Source organism: Leptonotus elevatus, chromosome 6 (assembly GCF_054856555.1).
Source record: "Leptonotus elevatus isolate MCC_2025b chromosome 6, RoL_Lele_1.0, whole genome shotgun sequence".
NCBI lineage: Eukaryota > Metazoa > Chordata > Actinopteri > Syngnathiformes > Syngnathidae > Leptonotus > Leptonotus elevatus.
The window spans coordinates 27598365-27614203 of record NC_141244.1 but is presented as its reverse complement, the minus strand read 5'-3'; the positions used below and the strand labels follow the sequence as shown (position 1 = coordinate 27614203).

Below are 15839 nucleotides of genomic sequence, written 5' to 3'. Positions count from 1 at the left end.
ATTGGTTTGCGTTTTGCTCCCTGCGGCGCTCGTTCGACCTTCGCTTCCCGTACAAAGCGTACAATGTGAACTTTGAAAGGTCGTGATGTCACGAGCTTGCTTGAAAGTGGCGAATTTCGCAAGCCTGACGAGGAGAAATTGGATGTGCGGCTTCGTTGTGCTGCGTGGCCGGAAGCGAACTTGGCGGTGGCTCATGTGAGCGCGACCCCTTAACGCGCTTGGACACGCACGTACACACGCACGCACGCACGGCCGATGGGAAGAGAGAGAGCGAGGTCCCAAAATGAGTCACACCAAAACATTGGTGATTGTTTACGTTTTTCAGATCCACAAACATATTCGCGGATTTTCAGGAGTTTCATTTGTGTGCACGTTTTTACGACTTTGAAGTTCTCAATTCTGCCTGCGAGTTTCCAATGTGCGTTTGTGGCGCCATGTTTTTGTGACAAACCTTCAGCCTTTCCTCCTCCGTCCACGAGGAGGCGATGTTGCTGCCGCCATTGAACGCCAGTTTCAGGTTTAAAATTGGAAATGAAAAAACGGAAGCGAGCCTCGATCCTGATCTGATCCTGATCTGATCCTCTTGCAAGTCGGGAAACAAAAGAGGAGCCTAATTTGCTGATTTGATATCAGTTTACATTTCTTGTCAATTGTGTTTCTATCATTTTCCGTTAATCTAATAAAAACCTTCACCAAATGTAGAAGATGACTTTTGACCTTTGACCTGCTCGGCTTGTTTGCGCAACGGCGGAAAATGTGCGAGACGTCGCATCCGGTGAAAAGGAACACGTGAAGCCGTCAACAAAGCATACAGAAAAAAGTTTGCATTTTATTTCCTCTGCACACTTTGAACACAAATCAGTAGTATTTAAAACAGGAGCCCCAGCGGACGCTTGACAATCCCTACAATTGCCTTGATGGGCTTCAAGAAGGAAAAAAGAAAACGCTGAAAACACACCAAATCTGAAAGCGAGAAGTTTGGATTCCATCTTCATCTCATCAGGCAACCTTTTTTTTTTTGGTGTGCGTGACAATAACAAAAGAAAGAGTCCTTTAAAAACAAGTTGATTTTGCACGCGTGGTCCTTCAATCTTTGCTTCCTCCACCGATTGGCCGATTAAAGGGTTGATTAAAAGCCCCCCCCCCCCCCCCCCCCAAGTCCGTTTGGAACAAAAAGACGCTTTTCCAAAGACCGCTTTGGAAAAGTGGATGCCGAGCGCTCCGAGAAGGAATGCGGCCGTTTGGACCCGACGACACCCGCTGGCCACACCTTCGCGTGTTCGCCGCGACATGCTAACGGCCGCCGGCTGCGCCTTCCGTGACGCGCCGCGAGTGGACTGCAGGACGCTTGCGGATTCGAACTCGATGTCTTGTATTTCAGGAAAAAAGCACTCGGCCGTGGTTCGGGATCATTTGATTGATGGAGGAGCCGAGGAGGCGTGCGCGATTGTCAACGCGGTCGGCCATGTTTTGTCCAAATTCATCCAACCCAATAACTTGACGTGCGTCTCCATTTGTAGACGCGCTGAAACGATTCATGGAATGCCTTTCGGCCAAAATCTCCGTCACCTGTCCGACATCCTCGTGGGCGGCGTCAACGACGTCCGCGCCGAGAGCTCAAAAGTCAAGCTCGGCAACATCCAAGCGGTCGCGACGCCACGATGAGGTCACTTCCTGCGTGGGGGCGGCGGCGGCAGAGAGCAGGAACTCGGCCAATGGGGGGTGGGTGGTTTTCGGCCATCTTGTCCTTCTGCGGGTCGGGCCTTTGCGTCATACCTGATGGAAGCAGTCGCCGGGCGCCTTCCCGGGAACGCGTCGCCAGCGCTCGGCTTTCTTGATGGCCTCCGACACGACGCACACGGACGACGTCAGCGCCGCCAGGAACAGAAGGTCTGACAAACATCACAGCAACCTGCTCAACTTCATTTGCTCACAATCGGCGCATCGGTTGATTGGATAACAAACGCTTTGGCGCCATCAATGGCGCAAGATCGCTTTCTTCCTCGCTTCGCAGGATTTTGCAAATGGCTGCCGTTGCTCACCGGACAAGCTGAGGCTTTCGGTCTGGAAGATGCGCTGCAGCGGCGGGAAGTAGATGACCAGCAGCTGGCCCATGATGGACGCCAGCACGGCCAGGCAGAAGGTGCGGTTGCTGCACAAGCCCATCTCGTGCACCATGCGTGTCTGCGCACACGCACGCACACGCACGCACGCACGCACGTTTGTCATTGGACGTCAGCAAATATATGATATCAAAGATGGAGGCAGCAAAATGATGGCGAGCAGCAGAAAGCGTTGGATTGACTTTGCTCGTTCTCGACTGCCTGCAAATGTTGACGTTTCTCGCGACGGCATCTCAAATTGTGCACTTCATCAAACACTTTTGGGGGAAAACATGAAATTGGACAATTTGCAGGACAAACCTGACGACGAGCTTTTTGTTTGTTTTGGGTTCACCTGCGAGCGCGAGCTGAGCGCGTTGAACATGTCGAAGAAGACGAAGCAGGTGAAGGTCATGGTGGTGTCTCGGGGCGTGATCTCATTGTCCTGCAGCTGAAAGGCACAAAACAAGATGAGGACCAGGAGGGCCGACGGCGGGGCGGGGTCAAGGGTCGAGGGTCAAGGGTCGCCACCTCTCTCCAGAAGACAAAGAGCGTGCCGCAGACGATGATGAAGGCCGACACCAGCACTTTGACGATGAGGCCTCGCGTGATGATGCTGTCGGCGACGTTGCGAGGCGGCTTCAGGATCACCTCGCGGTCCACCGGCTCCATGCCCAGACTGAACACGCACACACACACGCGCACGCACGCACACACACGCACGCACGTGAGCGCTTCGTTCCAAATTCAAAGGAGGCTTTCAAGGCTTGCTTAGGGGCCCCGGTTCTCGACCCCGGTCCTCGAGTACCCCTATCCGGCCCGTTTTCCACGTCCCCCTCGGCCAACACGGCTGAGGATCGTTATCTGGCTTCACGCAGAGCTTGCCGATTCTCTGATCGCTTGAAACACCCGTGTTGGATGTGGGAGACATGGAAAACGGGCTGGATAGGGGTACTCGAGGACCGGGGGTCGAGAAACGCTGGCTTACGGTATGAGACGAGGGTTGGCTTTCAAATAACGGCTTCGGTTTTCTAGTTGGGTTTGAGGACAATCTGAATTTTTTGAAAAAGGATTCGGGTGTCCAATTAGGGTTTGAAGCCTGCAAAAGGATTCTAATGTTGGGCTTCGACGTTTGCAGTCATTGTTGGTTGGGTTCGAAGGGCGTCTGTGACCTCGAGTTACCTCTGCGCGGGCGGCCCGTCCATGATGATGTTGATCCACAGGATCTGCATGGCGTTCAGCGGGTTGGGGAAGTTCATCAGCGTCGCCAGGGAGATGAGCGTCAGCGCCGCGATGCTCCTGTAGGGGGCGTGGCGGACGTCACGGGAACGCAAACTTCCAACGCAACTTAACATCTTCATTTACGCTTTCCCAGGATGCTTCAGCGTCGGACCGCGTTCACCTTTCGACGCAAGGTGCTGGCGCTTTTCAGCTTGAGGCACGTTTTCGTGAAACGCTCTCAAAGGCGTTCGTCTGCACTCAAGGCCCGCCCCTTCTCCATAAAAGGAATTGGCCCTCGGCTTAAAGGAAGTTTCCCTTCAAATCATCCATTCCCAAAAAATGGCGACACTAAAAGCTTCCGTCAAGCGGTGCAAAATTCAAGATTATTGATGAGAAAAGGCGGCGGCTTCATTTACGTCAGCAGACGACCTCCTTTTGTCAATTGATTTGTTGGGAGGATTTTTGAAGAAATCATAAAAAAACGAGCGAATGTCGGCCTCGCTGTGATGTCAACTTTCGCCACTTGATGAATTTTAGAGCGTCTTCCAAAGCAATTCGTGCATTTCTACTACAACAAACAAGATGGCGTGTATTTGACTCACGTGCTGAGTTGAAAGCGTACAAAGTTCTTGATGTTGTTGTAGATGGCTTTCCCCTCCTCGATGGCGGACCTGCAGACGACACGCAGACGCGCGTGAGCGCCTCCTCCCGAGCGGCGTCTGCGAGCAACTCACACGATGGTGTTGAAGTCGTCGTCCACCAGGATCATGTCGGCGGCCTCCTTGCACACGTCGGTTCCGGTGCGGCCCATGGCCACGCCGATGTCGGCCGCCTTCAGCGCCACCGCGTCGTTGACGCCGTCGCCCGTCATGGCCACCACCGCGCCCATGTTCTGCAGCGACTGGCGTGCGCACAAAAGCCAACGCTGACGCTTCATGGCGTGTCTTTGTGCGTCGAACGCGCCGTGTTTGCGTGTGTGACTTTTGCTGTGTGTTCACCTTGACGATCTTGAGCTTGTGTCTGGGGCTGGTCCGGTAGAAGACGGAGACCTGCGCACGCACGCACACACACGGCAGAAGACGTGCTCAGTGGCGCCCCCTTGTGTCAGGTGTTACACGCGTGTGCGTCTTACTCGGGGGGCAATTTGTGAGAGCTGCTGCAGGTCCATGCGGTCCACCTCCTCCCCCGACAAACATTGGCCTCCTTTGGACCACAGGCCCAGACGCCGGGCTGCACACGCACGCACGCACGCACGCACACACAAGTTGAGAAAGGCTCAGGTCACATGATCACTTCGAGACGCACTTCTTTTGTTCTCGTGTTTGCTTTTGTTTTGTTCTTCTCCACGCGCATGTGACCGATTGGCGCTTTGGCCCGATTGGCGCCCGTTTGCTCGTCAGTCGTCCACCGATGAAAGTGAAAAGTTGTTCAGGTCGTTTGAACTTCAGTCCAAACGGCTTCTTCGCTTCTTATTTTGCGATCGACAGACGGCAGAATCAGCAACTCGAAAAGAAGCCACGTTGGTGCAAAATGTCAAAGAAAGAAAACGTCCTGAAACGCACGTTTGGGCCATCGCGAGCCTCGTTTTGACAGCGAGCGAGCGAGCGATTGCTACGCAGGACATCACCGATCGCTTTTGAAAAACGCCGTCAATACACAGTTTCAACATTTGCGGACGGCGGCGAGCCATGACACGCGAGCGTCTGACCTATGGAGGCGGCCGTCTCCTGCGAGTCGCCGGTGATCATCTTGATGGCGACGCCCGAGCTGATGAGCGTGCCCACCGCCTCTTTCACCCCCGACCTGGGCGGGTCGATGATGCCCACCACCCCCAGGAAGGTCAACGTTCCCATCTGGTCGCCGGAAGCAAACGCCAGCACTGAGGAGAGAGAGAGAGAGAGACGTGGCGGGTGAGGTGAGCAGGCGCGGCTGCCCGCGTGGCGTCGGCGTTGGCGTGCGGACCTCGGAGGCCGGCGGCGCCCATGTAGCTGATGTGCTGCTGGTAGAGCTCCACCTGCTGCTGGCTGAGAGGAAATGCGCTCCCGCGGCTGTTGTAGGAGCTGCAGAAGCGAATCACCTGCTCGTACGCGCCCTTCACGAACAGCACGCCCGCCTTGTCCTGAAACGCCGCCGCCAACACGTCACAAACAGCGCCAGCTGCCACACAATGACGACACTCAAGAAAGGTGCGACGCCATCAAGACGATCACACGCAAATGCACCAAAAAGGACGCCGACGGTCGGCAACCTTCAACAGTCACAAACGTTCTTCGGTTGTCAGCCAAAGGAGGAAACAAAGAAAAAACATGGCTGGCAAGCGCATCACAATAAAAATACTTGTGATTTTTTCTTACCTAATCAAGATAAGAAAAAACGTGAAAAAGTAGAGTCAACTACACTTAAAGGGATACTTTGTGTTTTTGGACCTGAATCCGTTTGGCGTCCTCACTTCAAGTGGCGTTCAATCAGCGCGACTTCGACAGGATATGATTTCAATCAATGCGCAACTAACGGGTCCCGGGAGTCGGAGGGAGTCGGCGGGAGTCGGAGGGAGTCGGAGGGAGTCGTTCCCACGTTGTTGAGATTCATTCTACGGAATCTCTCCGCAGCGAGCCATGCGAACGGCAGACGTTTGATCACGACGCAGGATTTTCTTGCTGTCAATTTAGTTTGGTCCGTTTTGAAGCTGTTGCACGATTCCATTCGCTTCTTCGATCCACGAGGCTCAAAAGCAATCCCAAAAGTTTCACATGGTTTCTCTGAGTGACACGTTTCGCCTCATGCGCCATCAGCGGCGGCGTTACGCACCTGCTGCGTGCGGCGAAGGCAGCGCACCGCCATCCACTTCTTGTCGGAGGTGAAGGGAAGCTCCTCCAGGCGCGCGTACTCCTGCTGAACGCCGTCCAGGCCCATCTGCGGTCGGAACGCCACAAACCAGAAGAGCAGACGACCGTCACAGGATGGCGAGCGACACGCTCAGCCGTCATCGTGGCGGCGCAGCGGGCGCGCCTAACACGCATCGAGTCGCCTTCACATTTGACTGACGACTCGAGTCAGAGCAACGAGCCAACCATTCCTGACGTGGGAGGAGCCAATTCGGCTATTTTATGGCTCTTTTTCGTGCTCCTGCTACGTTGCTAACTTTTTGTTCATATTTCACACTTCTTTTGTGTTTACACAAGATTTTGTATAAAGTTATGAATTTTCAAATGAGTTAGTATTGTGTCAAAGACCTGAAAAACATTTTTGCTTTGCGGGCAAAAAGTTGAAATATGAGCACTGTGTGGTGCCAATGAGCAGCGGTTCGGCAAATGGACCTTTCATTTAAAAAATAAAAAAATAAAAAAGGCCTTCAAGTTGTGTAAACACAAAACAAAGACAAAAAGGCTCAGCAAGATTTCCTGGTGTATTCTGCAAAAATAAGAAAAAAGAAAATGTCTCCTCCTTACAGAGAATCTCATTTTATGCCTGAATAATGCATCTGTATTCTGCCCCCAGGTGGCGAAAACGAGCAGCACAATGTCCACCGAATTGAAGCAAAAAAAAAGAAGTGATAATATCTTATGACTTCCTGTATGTATTTTGGAACGCAAAGTTTAGAGTGCTATTTGTCGTGAGTCTTGAGTTACGAGCGCGCTCGCAGAATGAATTCAAGTCTGATTTGCGTTTCTGGGATTCTGAGGGCTTTGTGGGTTCCGCAGCATGAAAAGGTCGACGGTGGCGATCGGGCCGCCGCGTCGTCCTACCTTCATGGCGAGGGCCATGAGCGCGCCCTCCGTGGGTCGGCCCAGCAGAGTCCCGTTCCTGATGACCGAGTCGTTGCACACGCAGCCCACCTGACAAGCACAAGTCAACAATCAGCCATCCCTAATATATATATATATAGTTTTTTTAATGATTCACTCACCTCCACAATCTTGCTGAAGGACGGGTGAGAGAAGCCGTGGACAATTTCCCCGTCGGCTAAAACCTCTCCGCTGCCGTTGTAACCGACGCCCGTCACCTGGACCGCAACACAAAGCAAGAATTGGTTTGGGTTCGAGTGCGCGTCTCAAACGAGACCGTCGAGTACGTTTGCGCTTGAGGAACGGCTTTGCGCCGGTTCCAATCAGTCAACGTCTTCCCGAGACGCCAACGAGACGTTTCGTGAAGACGGTCGCTGGGCCTCGAATTACAAACGGAAGAAAAGCGAAAGTCGTACAAGTCGCCTCGAACCAGCTTTGTCGACGCCTTTTTCGGAACGCTTGTGAGAATTTTCACTTAAGCCCATCACATGATCGCGCTTGAAGGAGAAGCACAACGAGTGGGAGGCGCCTCAGACGCCGGCGCGTACCTCGGCGTGGGTTCCGTCCGAAGTAAACATCTGCGTGACGGTCATCTCGTTTTTGGTCAGCGTTCCCGTCTTGTCCGAGCAGATGACGTTACAGCAGCCTGGCGGCACACGCACACACACGAGGTCACGCGCGCGCTTTGGCGTGGACGCGCTTTGGCGTGGACGCGCTTTGGCGTGGACGTACTCAGCGTCTCGACGATGGGAAGCTTCTTGACGATGGCTCTCTTCTTGACCATGCGCATGACGCCGAGCGCCAGCGTCACCGTCACCACGATGGGGAGACCCTCGGGAATGGCCGCCACCGCCAGACTGCGGGCGAGAGACGTTGGCTTTCATCGGGAATGGCGGCGAGGCGGGCAACTTGCAAGTTCCGCTGGTCGCGGCCAGATCTCAACTCGCGAGCTTCTCGAGCGCCAGACGCGGGAAAAATGACGCGAGCGCCGTCGTTTCTGCAGTTTCTTGCTCATTTCAAATTGCAAATAAAATGGAAAGAATGAAAAGTAGCTTTGTTGAATTTGGGCGCTCGCCATTTTCTTGATCAGAAGCCAAATCGCGTGCGTTTTGACATCAACAGCCACAAAAAGTGACTTTTGAGGCCATGATGGACTTTTTCTTTTCTGGTTTGTCTGCACTGAAAAGCAGACGGGCCAATCACTTTCCCGCGATAGCTTCGGGTTCGGCTTCCCACTCAAAGAAGCCAAACGTGGCTGCGGCCTCGTTATCGCGCACGCGACGTATGAAATGAGCGGCGGCGGCGGCGGCGTTGTTGCTACCTGACGCCGATGGTGAACATGTCCATGATCCTCTTGCCCTGCAGCCAGCCCACCAGCATGATCACCCCTGAGGAGGCACACGCGGCAACGTGAAGACGCGCACGCACACACGCGCAAACGCAGGCACACGCGTGGCGTGGCGTGCGACTGACCGATGATGCCGAAGGAGTAGAGCGAGAGCTGCTTGCCCAGCAGGTCCATGCTCTTCTGCAGCGGCGTCTTGGGAGCCTGCCGACGCGCACAAAGCAAACGGGAAGTCAGCGCCGGCGAGCGCGACGCGGCGCCGGCCAGCGCAGACGCACCTCCTCCGCCTGCATCATCTTGAAGACCTCGCCGAACTCCGAGTTCTCTCCCGTTCCGATGACGATCCCCTGCCGCGCGGCCACAACGAAAGCGCCATTAGGTCACCACAAACGCACGTGGCCGCATGCGCCGTAACATGGCGACCACCGCTTGATTATTATTTCCTTATTTGAAGGTCTTCAATTGCTCTCAAGTGTCAATCAGACACACGATGCATACGTAATGAGCACGTGCGAATATTTCTGCCGCGGCAACTCTGTGGGACGACGACAGCGTCCGTCTGTCGATCCGGCCGTCCGTTTCCGTACCTTGGCTTTGCCGCAGCGCACCAGCGTGCCCATGAAGGCGACGTTGGCGCGGGAAGCGATGTCGCCGTTGTTGGTGGGCGGCTGGTGCGCCGTGGACTTGGAGCAGGGCGCCGTCTCCCCCGTCAGGCTGGACTCGTCCACCGACAGGTCGCTGGCCTGTGGCGTCAGGGGGCCGGCGGGTCAGCACATCACCGGCACGCTCGCTCTCTCTCTCTCTCTCTCGCTCGCTCGCTCGCCTTCGCTCGCGCTCACCTCGAAGAGGCGCAGGTCAGCCGGCACGCGCTCTCCCACCGCCAGGCACACCGTGTCTCCCGGGACCAGTTCCCTGGCCAGCATGTGCTGCAGCTGACCTTGGCGGACGCTGAAAGCAGCAAGAGCCGTCAACATGCGCGCGCGGCGGGAAATCACATCACACCGTTTTTCTGCCACTTACAAACATTTCATCAACATTCAAACGTCATCACAAGTCACACTTTGCAGTTGCGCACCTTCCATGCAATACCGCGTTGTGCCACAACGTGGGGGCAGCACTGAGCTCTGCCAGAAGACACGCGTGTCATTGTGAGCAAGAAAAGTCCCCAACTCAAGTCCAGTATTCGTCGTTTGCAGATCAGAGATCATCGGAACTTGTGAGTATTGTTGCAGGCGCAGTTTTGATGTCAAACAACAAACCTTTTCTTTTTTTTCTTTTCATCATAATGTGGGCGGACCCCAACTCGTCTCGTACTGACCTCATATTTTCGCTCCTTTGGAATAGCAATGAAGTCGATGAATTCAAGTGTTTTCCAGTCGCACTTCGCCCCACTATTTATGCTCCAAGTTGGAGTCGCACCCCAAACCACAAACGGCGTCATCGTCCTCTTGGAACGCAGCAAATGGCGTGCACAGAAAGCCCATCAAAGCCCCGGCGACTCGATCCATTTGCCTGCATTTTTCTCCGCTTGTTCTTCTGCAACATTTGCATGCGGGAGATCAATATTGTCGATAAACAACGTTTCTGTGTTTGGGACCGCCTCATGTCCGCATCCTGCCAGGCGGACATTTTGGAAATGTTCCATAGAAACAAAAACGTTTCCCTTTTGGAAAGATTTTGACAGGAGAGGTCACCGATCACATCGTTTACAACATCAACAAGATGCCAAAGACGTGCTGACGGGTCGAGGGCGTGGCTTATTGATCCGCGACGCCAGAATTCTTTCACACGGCATAAATGAACATGAGTTGATTTGAAGGCAAGTCTCGAAACTCGTGAAATCTCGGCCTTTTCGTCACGACGACGCTTCGATATATTCCCGCCTGCCAGCTGTTGAGGTCGATCGAATGTCGTCGAGTTTCGAGGGAGTGATTGCTGGCACAGCGGAACTCATTCCAGAAATTGCAAGAACAAGCACGACGTGCGCGAGTGCGAGGAGGTGCGAGCATACCAGTGGCACTGCGGCGGGACCAGTTTTCCCAGCTCTTCCAGAGACTTCTCCGAGCGATACTCCTGCCGCATAAAAAGCAAGAGCAGCCGTCAATATTCCCAGCATGCACCTGCTTGACATCTTGCGCGTGACTCACCTGGACAAAAGCCACGGTCACCACGATGATGATGGCCTGTAGGGAGACGCGGACATGGCGGTCAGCGCTAGCGCTAACGCTAACAGTCAAAGTCAGGTGCGGGTCGTACCACGGTGATGCTGATGGCGTCGTCAAACTGCCGCATGAGGACGCTGATGACGGCGGAGGCCAGCAGCAGCAGGATGAGCGGATCTTTGAACTGCGGGGGCGCATCATTCGTCACGTCAGCACAACTTCAAACCTGCGCTCTCCATTTTGCTTCTCGGCTGCATTTCGCTCAGCTGCCGTTGTTGCGTACGTCGTGCGATCGCGTTGCCGCGTCTACTTTTTTGTGCGACGTGCTAAATCGTCTTTTTGTTGCTGTGATGCTAGCGGGCCCAAAACCCCCTCGTGCGTTTTGACATCAAGATCGTCTACGCTGAGCGTCACGCACGCACGTGCAGTAAGCGATCGGGAAATCGGGACGATTCCCAACTCGGCTGCTGGATTGGGAATCCATTCGCTCGTCCGAGGCCAAAATCATTAGAAAGGAATTTGGAGCGGACTCGTGGGAAATCCAGATTAGGGAAACGATGCGACGAGGCACCCGCCGTGGCAACGCCGCACTTTGATGACAGAAGGCAGAGGTCAAGGGTCAACCAGCGACGGGATATGATGAAAATAAAACCATAAAGAAATCCAATAAAGTGCCTGAGGCTCTTGAGTGGGCGGACATCTTGCCAGTGGAAGCAAATATGTAGAGTGAAGGTCAAAGGGCAACAATGTCTGCAAGGCACCAACTTGTTGACTTTGGACAGCCGAGCGGGCGGCGGCCAAGCGGACACGTTACGCTAGCTGGGCGCAGGATCGATGGCCAATTCTTAAGCCGCCATGACTTGCACAAAGAACACTTTTTGTTTTTTCCTCTCCACATCGAGGAGAAATCGGAGCCCGACAGAAAGTTAACACCTTCACAAGAAAAAAAAAAAGGATCGTGTCTGTTCACATTCTTGGATTAAAAATAAAAACAATAAATTCAATTGGAGCTTAACGTTACGCAAGAACCAAGATAAACAAACACTTAAACGATTAGCGTTGATCTTGTGTTTTTCTATTGACTATTTTTGTCTTGTGTGCGGTTTCTTGCAAAGAACTTTGCATTTTGTAGCACTTGATTTGTTTGTTTGTATTATTTGTTAAACTGGATTTCGTTTGACTCCATCTGCTTTAGCGCATTTGTTTTCATTTTTGTATGATCTTGTTGATATTTGTCAAAGTTTGTTGACAGGACAATTTCGATGGAAACATTTGAAGTTGAGAAAATGCGAAAGGTGGAAAGAAGCCACGCCCCCCTCCCACGCGGTTTGGCGCGCACCTGCGACATGTACTTCCTCCATAGTGGCTCGTCCTCGCTGATGTCAAACTCGTTCCAGCCGTGGTAAATGCGGCGTCGAGACACCTCGTCCTCGCCCAGGCCGGACTGCAGGTTAGCCTGCGCGCACACGCAGCGGTCACACGCCGCCAACTTGAAGCACGGAGACGCGCGGCGAGTCCTACCTGCAGGGCGCACGCCACCTCGTTGACGGGCAGCTCGCTGGCTTTTTTGGAGCTCAGCACGGGAACCATCATGTCATCGTCGCTGCACTCGACATCCGTGTGGGAAAACTGCAAAACAAACATGTCAGCTGCTACATCGTCATGTGCGGGACAGATCGGCACATAATGGCCGCCGTTTGTTTTCCCGCAGACGCTTTCTTTCCGCACTGTTCTTCGTGATGATTTTGTAGCAGCCTCGCCGATCGTGTCAATTGGCGAGCGCGCTTGGGTCGCCGCTTCAACGCGCCGACCATCCGAGCTCCCCTCAAAATCTCTTTGGGGTCACTCGGCCGTAGGAAATCGTCACTTATCAACAAGACACACTTTGATGACAGCGTGACGTTCCGAATGGCCGCCGTACGTGACAACTCGGTTCGACTCCCTCTTCACTTGAAATTTGATCGAATGACCTTTGACCGGAGAACAAAAAACATCCAACGAGTTGTCCGCTCCACAAAATGAGGTTACGCACGCCAACTCGTCCAATCACAAGTCGAACAGCGGCCGTGTCAGATATGTCACGTGACCGACAGCCAGCGCGTTCCATCGATGCGTTCCATCGGGCGGCGCAAATGTCGGCTTTGGCGCACGAGTTTGGCCAAACGAGGACGAAAGCCGGCAGGGAATTGGCTTTTTGTTTTTTAATCCTCCAATTTGACCGAGTGGACGAAATCCAGTGAGTTTTCAGTCTTACCGGGAGAACTTCTCATGCGTTGCCATCTTTTTCATGAGGACGTCACGACGACGACCAACAAAGCAGTTTGCCGCCGTTTGCCGCCGATAAGCTCCGTGACCGGCAACCCTCGCAACCTTTCTGCTATTTCTCGCCTACCTTCAATGTTTTCTTCAAGTAAAACGGCTCCGCCCAACACACACACACACACACACATTTAAAAGAATTTCCCAGTGCCAATACTGATAATTAAGAAAACCGGCTAGCCGATATTTATTTGCAGCAAGAGGGAAAATATTGGTGTCAAAATTTGGAATGATGCAAAATCCAACATTGAATTGATGAAAATGCTTTTCAACAGGTTTGCGAAACAGCCGTTGACATTTTGCAAGTGCAACATGTAAAAAAAAAAAAAAGATAAGTTGAATGAAAGCGAGAGCAGTCGGAAGGCACTGTGGGCGGGGCCATCGCTGGCTGGGGACAGCGGACCGCTTCTCCTGGTGACGGGTCGCCGTCGTGCTGACGTTGGGATAGCGAGAGGCGGGCGACACCCTTAACTGTCCGCCAACAGCGAGTACGGATCGCATTCCTCGACTTGATTCAAAGTCCTAAAGTTAAAGACTCCAAAAGCATTTCGTTCCTCTACAAATTGTGATGACACAAAGAATTGGCTAATTAAAGGCCGCACTTTACTTTTTTATTGATGCCGGACTCCAAATGAACCCAAAACGTCCAATTTCAAAGTTAAAGGCGCTGATGCAAGCTTCGGTGGCCATTTTGTTATCGTTAGGTTGAACGTCCGTCCACACGTTGCCAATGCAATGCGCCCCCTGCTGGCCGGGAGGTGAATGGATTCAGAGAATTTGCTGAATCGGGTGCTGTACTGACATTTTTATTGTGACGGATATTTTGAGAGTGTGGGGGCGACCGAGGTGGGGTTTTTGCTCGGGTGCCAGGAGGCGGCATCGCCGCGACGACCGAACAAACACCCGAGGGCGGTTTGCGTGCGTGTCGGCCGTTCACGGCTGGCTGACGGCCAATAATGCCGTAGAACCAGTCGCACTTGCAAATGCTTTGACAGCTCGCCACTTTTGGGACACACAATGGAGACGTTTGTGTAGCTCTTAACCGCAGTTAGCTTGTGTTGTTTTTTGATTTGGGGGAGGGGAAGTCCTTTGTTGAGACATCAGCAGCTAAGTACACGTTCAACAACAAGAGGAAAAAAAGAAGACGCAAAAAGTCTTCAGCTCTGGTGGGAATCCCGCCAGTTCTGCTCGCATGCACAATTGCATCAATCACTTCAAATCATTAGCAAGTTAATTGCGACCCTTTTGAAAATCCATTCCTCGTTTCGAGAACTTGTCGATCCTCAGAATTTCCGTCAACAGCAAATCTTTCATTTGTCCAGTCATCCGAGAAAACAGACTGGGTTATCTTTCTCAGATGTTGCAATCAATGTAGTAAATGTTGTGTTGGAGGCCGTTATAATAATAATAACATGTCCAAAAGGAAAAACTCATTAATAAAAACGACAGTCATTTTTGCTGAATTGATTTCAAGTCATTTGAGATGCTATTTTTCTAATAAAACCCATTTCTTCCTTAAATTGAATCTATTGCCTAACCCAATCACAGATGAGTGTTCAATACCAGTTTTTTTTTACACTGATATCAGTACAAGTACTCAACCCTTGAGTCGTCACAATATAAAGAAAGACGCATACATCTCTCACGTTTCCTTAAAATTGCATGAAATGAATGGCAATTGTCTCTCCTTTCTAGTTCCTGGTGTTAAAATGGTATCGGCAGCCGCAAGTACCGATAGTTACGATATTTTGAAATAAGGCCCAATATCGATACCTGGTATCGGTTCTCCTCGCCCATTACACCTCCAGTTTGTAACAACTTTTGGTCCCGGTTAAGGAACGAGGAACGAGGAACGAGGAACGAGGAACGAGGAACGATTCCAAACGCAATCAACTTGATGGAAATCTCTCTAGTGCTAATGTTTAGTTGGTGGTTGTACCAACAAACATAATACGTCATCCATCAGGCAAAGTACAACCAGGGCGTCTCGGACAAATGAACAAGACTTGTGGTGTATGTTCAGTCCAGACAGGAAATTAAAAGAAAGGGGGGGGCTGTCAAAATGAGGATGAAGGTTAGCTTTAGTGACCCAAAAGCAAGCCAAGAAGCTAAGAAGCTCCCCCTCTAAGCCGGCTAGCTCTGATCGCATCTGCCGCCTGCCGGCTGTCGGCTGCCGGCTGTCGTCACTTCAACGCCGACGACGCCGAGCAGCCTGCGAGCAATCCTTCCGCTACCCGAGCAACTCATCCCGTTTGCGGGCCGACGGGCACACCAGCATCGTCGCCATGGCGGCCGGCGGTTAGCAACATGCTAACAGCGGGAAGCTAACGCGGCGTCCTTCCGCCTTCCTCGCGCCGCGGCCGGATACGCGCGTCAGCTCGCCTGCCTGCTTTCCGCGTCGTCCAAATTGCTCCAACGAACTCGACCCGAACGCAAGTTGGACTCACCAGAAGCTCCCGTTTCTTTAACATTTTCCGTCAAATCGCACCGCGGTGCGGAGCCTTCGAGCTCGGACGGTAATCTGCGCGTCCACCATGTCACACGGCGGAACTTCACTTCCGGACACGCTTTTAAAACAAGAGCAACAACTTCCGTTCTTCCGCATTTCATTTGGTGGCGATTTGTTTGATTTGAACGGATAGCTTTTCTGTCTCTATCCTATTTCTTACTATCCACTTTTAAAACAAGTCTTAAAAAACACATGTCTATTCATTGTTTGGCTTTTGACTCAGCATAAGAATGAGCATTGTTTTAGTGTTTTATGGTGTCTGCCGTGTTTTGTGTTCTTAATTTATTGATAGTCTACTTATTTGATTTACTACAAAGTGTTTACTGTATTTTAAATGTATGCGAGCTGAGCTGGACGTCTCCTTTTCATTTTTTCTTCCCCATTGTTTTAATCATA

The 15839-nt window shown here is 52.3% G+C and overlaps 1 protein-coding gene across 3 annotated transcripts; it reads right to left on the bottom strand.

Moving 5' to 3' along the window:
• Positions 1-1148: 1148 nt before the first annotated feature.
• On the bottom strand, positions 1149-15528 carry atp2c1 (ATPase secretory pathway Ca2+ transporting 1). Of its 3 annotated transcripts, none has more exons than XM_086078649.1 (27): positions 15382-15528; positions 12137-12244; positions 11955-12071; positions 10710-10799; positions 10601-10636; positions 10465-10526; positions 9293-9401; positions 9041-9196; positions 8732-8800; positions 8582-8657; positions 8430-8496; positions 7841-7965; positions 7657-7754; positions 7231-7326; positions 7070-7159; positions 6132-6236; positions 5286-5442; positions 5032-5202; positions 4456-4553; positions 4322-4372; positions 4058-4224; positions 3926-3994; positions 3285-3401; positions 2634-2781; positions 2458-2553; positions 2043-2184; positions 1149-1892 (listed from the first exon to the last, which is right to left on the bottom strand). In XM_086078649.1, exons 1-27 carry the CDS (start codon positions 15403-15405, stop codon positions 1771-1773), a joined length of 2766 nt encoding a protein of 921 aa, XP_085934775.1. In that variant the 5' UTR covers positions 15406-15528; the 3' UTR covers positions 1149-1770. The 3 variants fall into 3 exon arrangements, 2 of the variants coding, with proteins under 2 accessions (XP_085934775.1, XP_085934776.1); XM_086078650.1 differs by lacking the exon at positions 15382-15528 and adding an exon at positions 12870-13054; XR_015095382.1 differs by lacking the exon at positions 1149-1892 and having other exon boundaries at positions 4060-4224.
• Between the last annotated feature and the right edge of the window lie 311 nt (positions 15529-15839).

What these genes read in the sequence shown, in the direction of transcription:
- atp2c1 (XM_086078649.1), bottom strand. Translation starts at nt 15,405, where the DNA reads ATGTTAAAGAAACGGGAGCTTCTG. An exon ending in AGATGATGCAGGCGGAGGAG is followed by an intron (nt 8,658 to 8,731) that starts GTGCGTCTGCGC and finishes GCGCGTCGGCAG; the next exon opens with GCTCCCAAGACGCCGCTGCA. An exon ending in GACGACTTCAACACCATCGT is followed by an intron (nt 3,995 to 4,057) that starts GTGAGTTGCTCG and finishes TGTCGTCTGCAG; the next exon opens with GTCCGCCATCGAGGAGGGGA.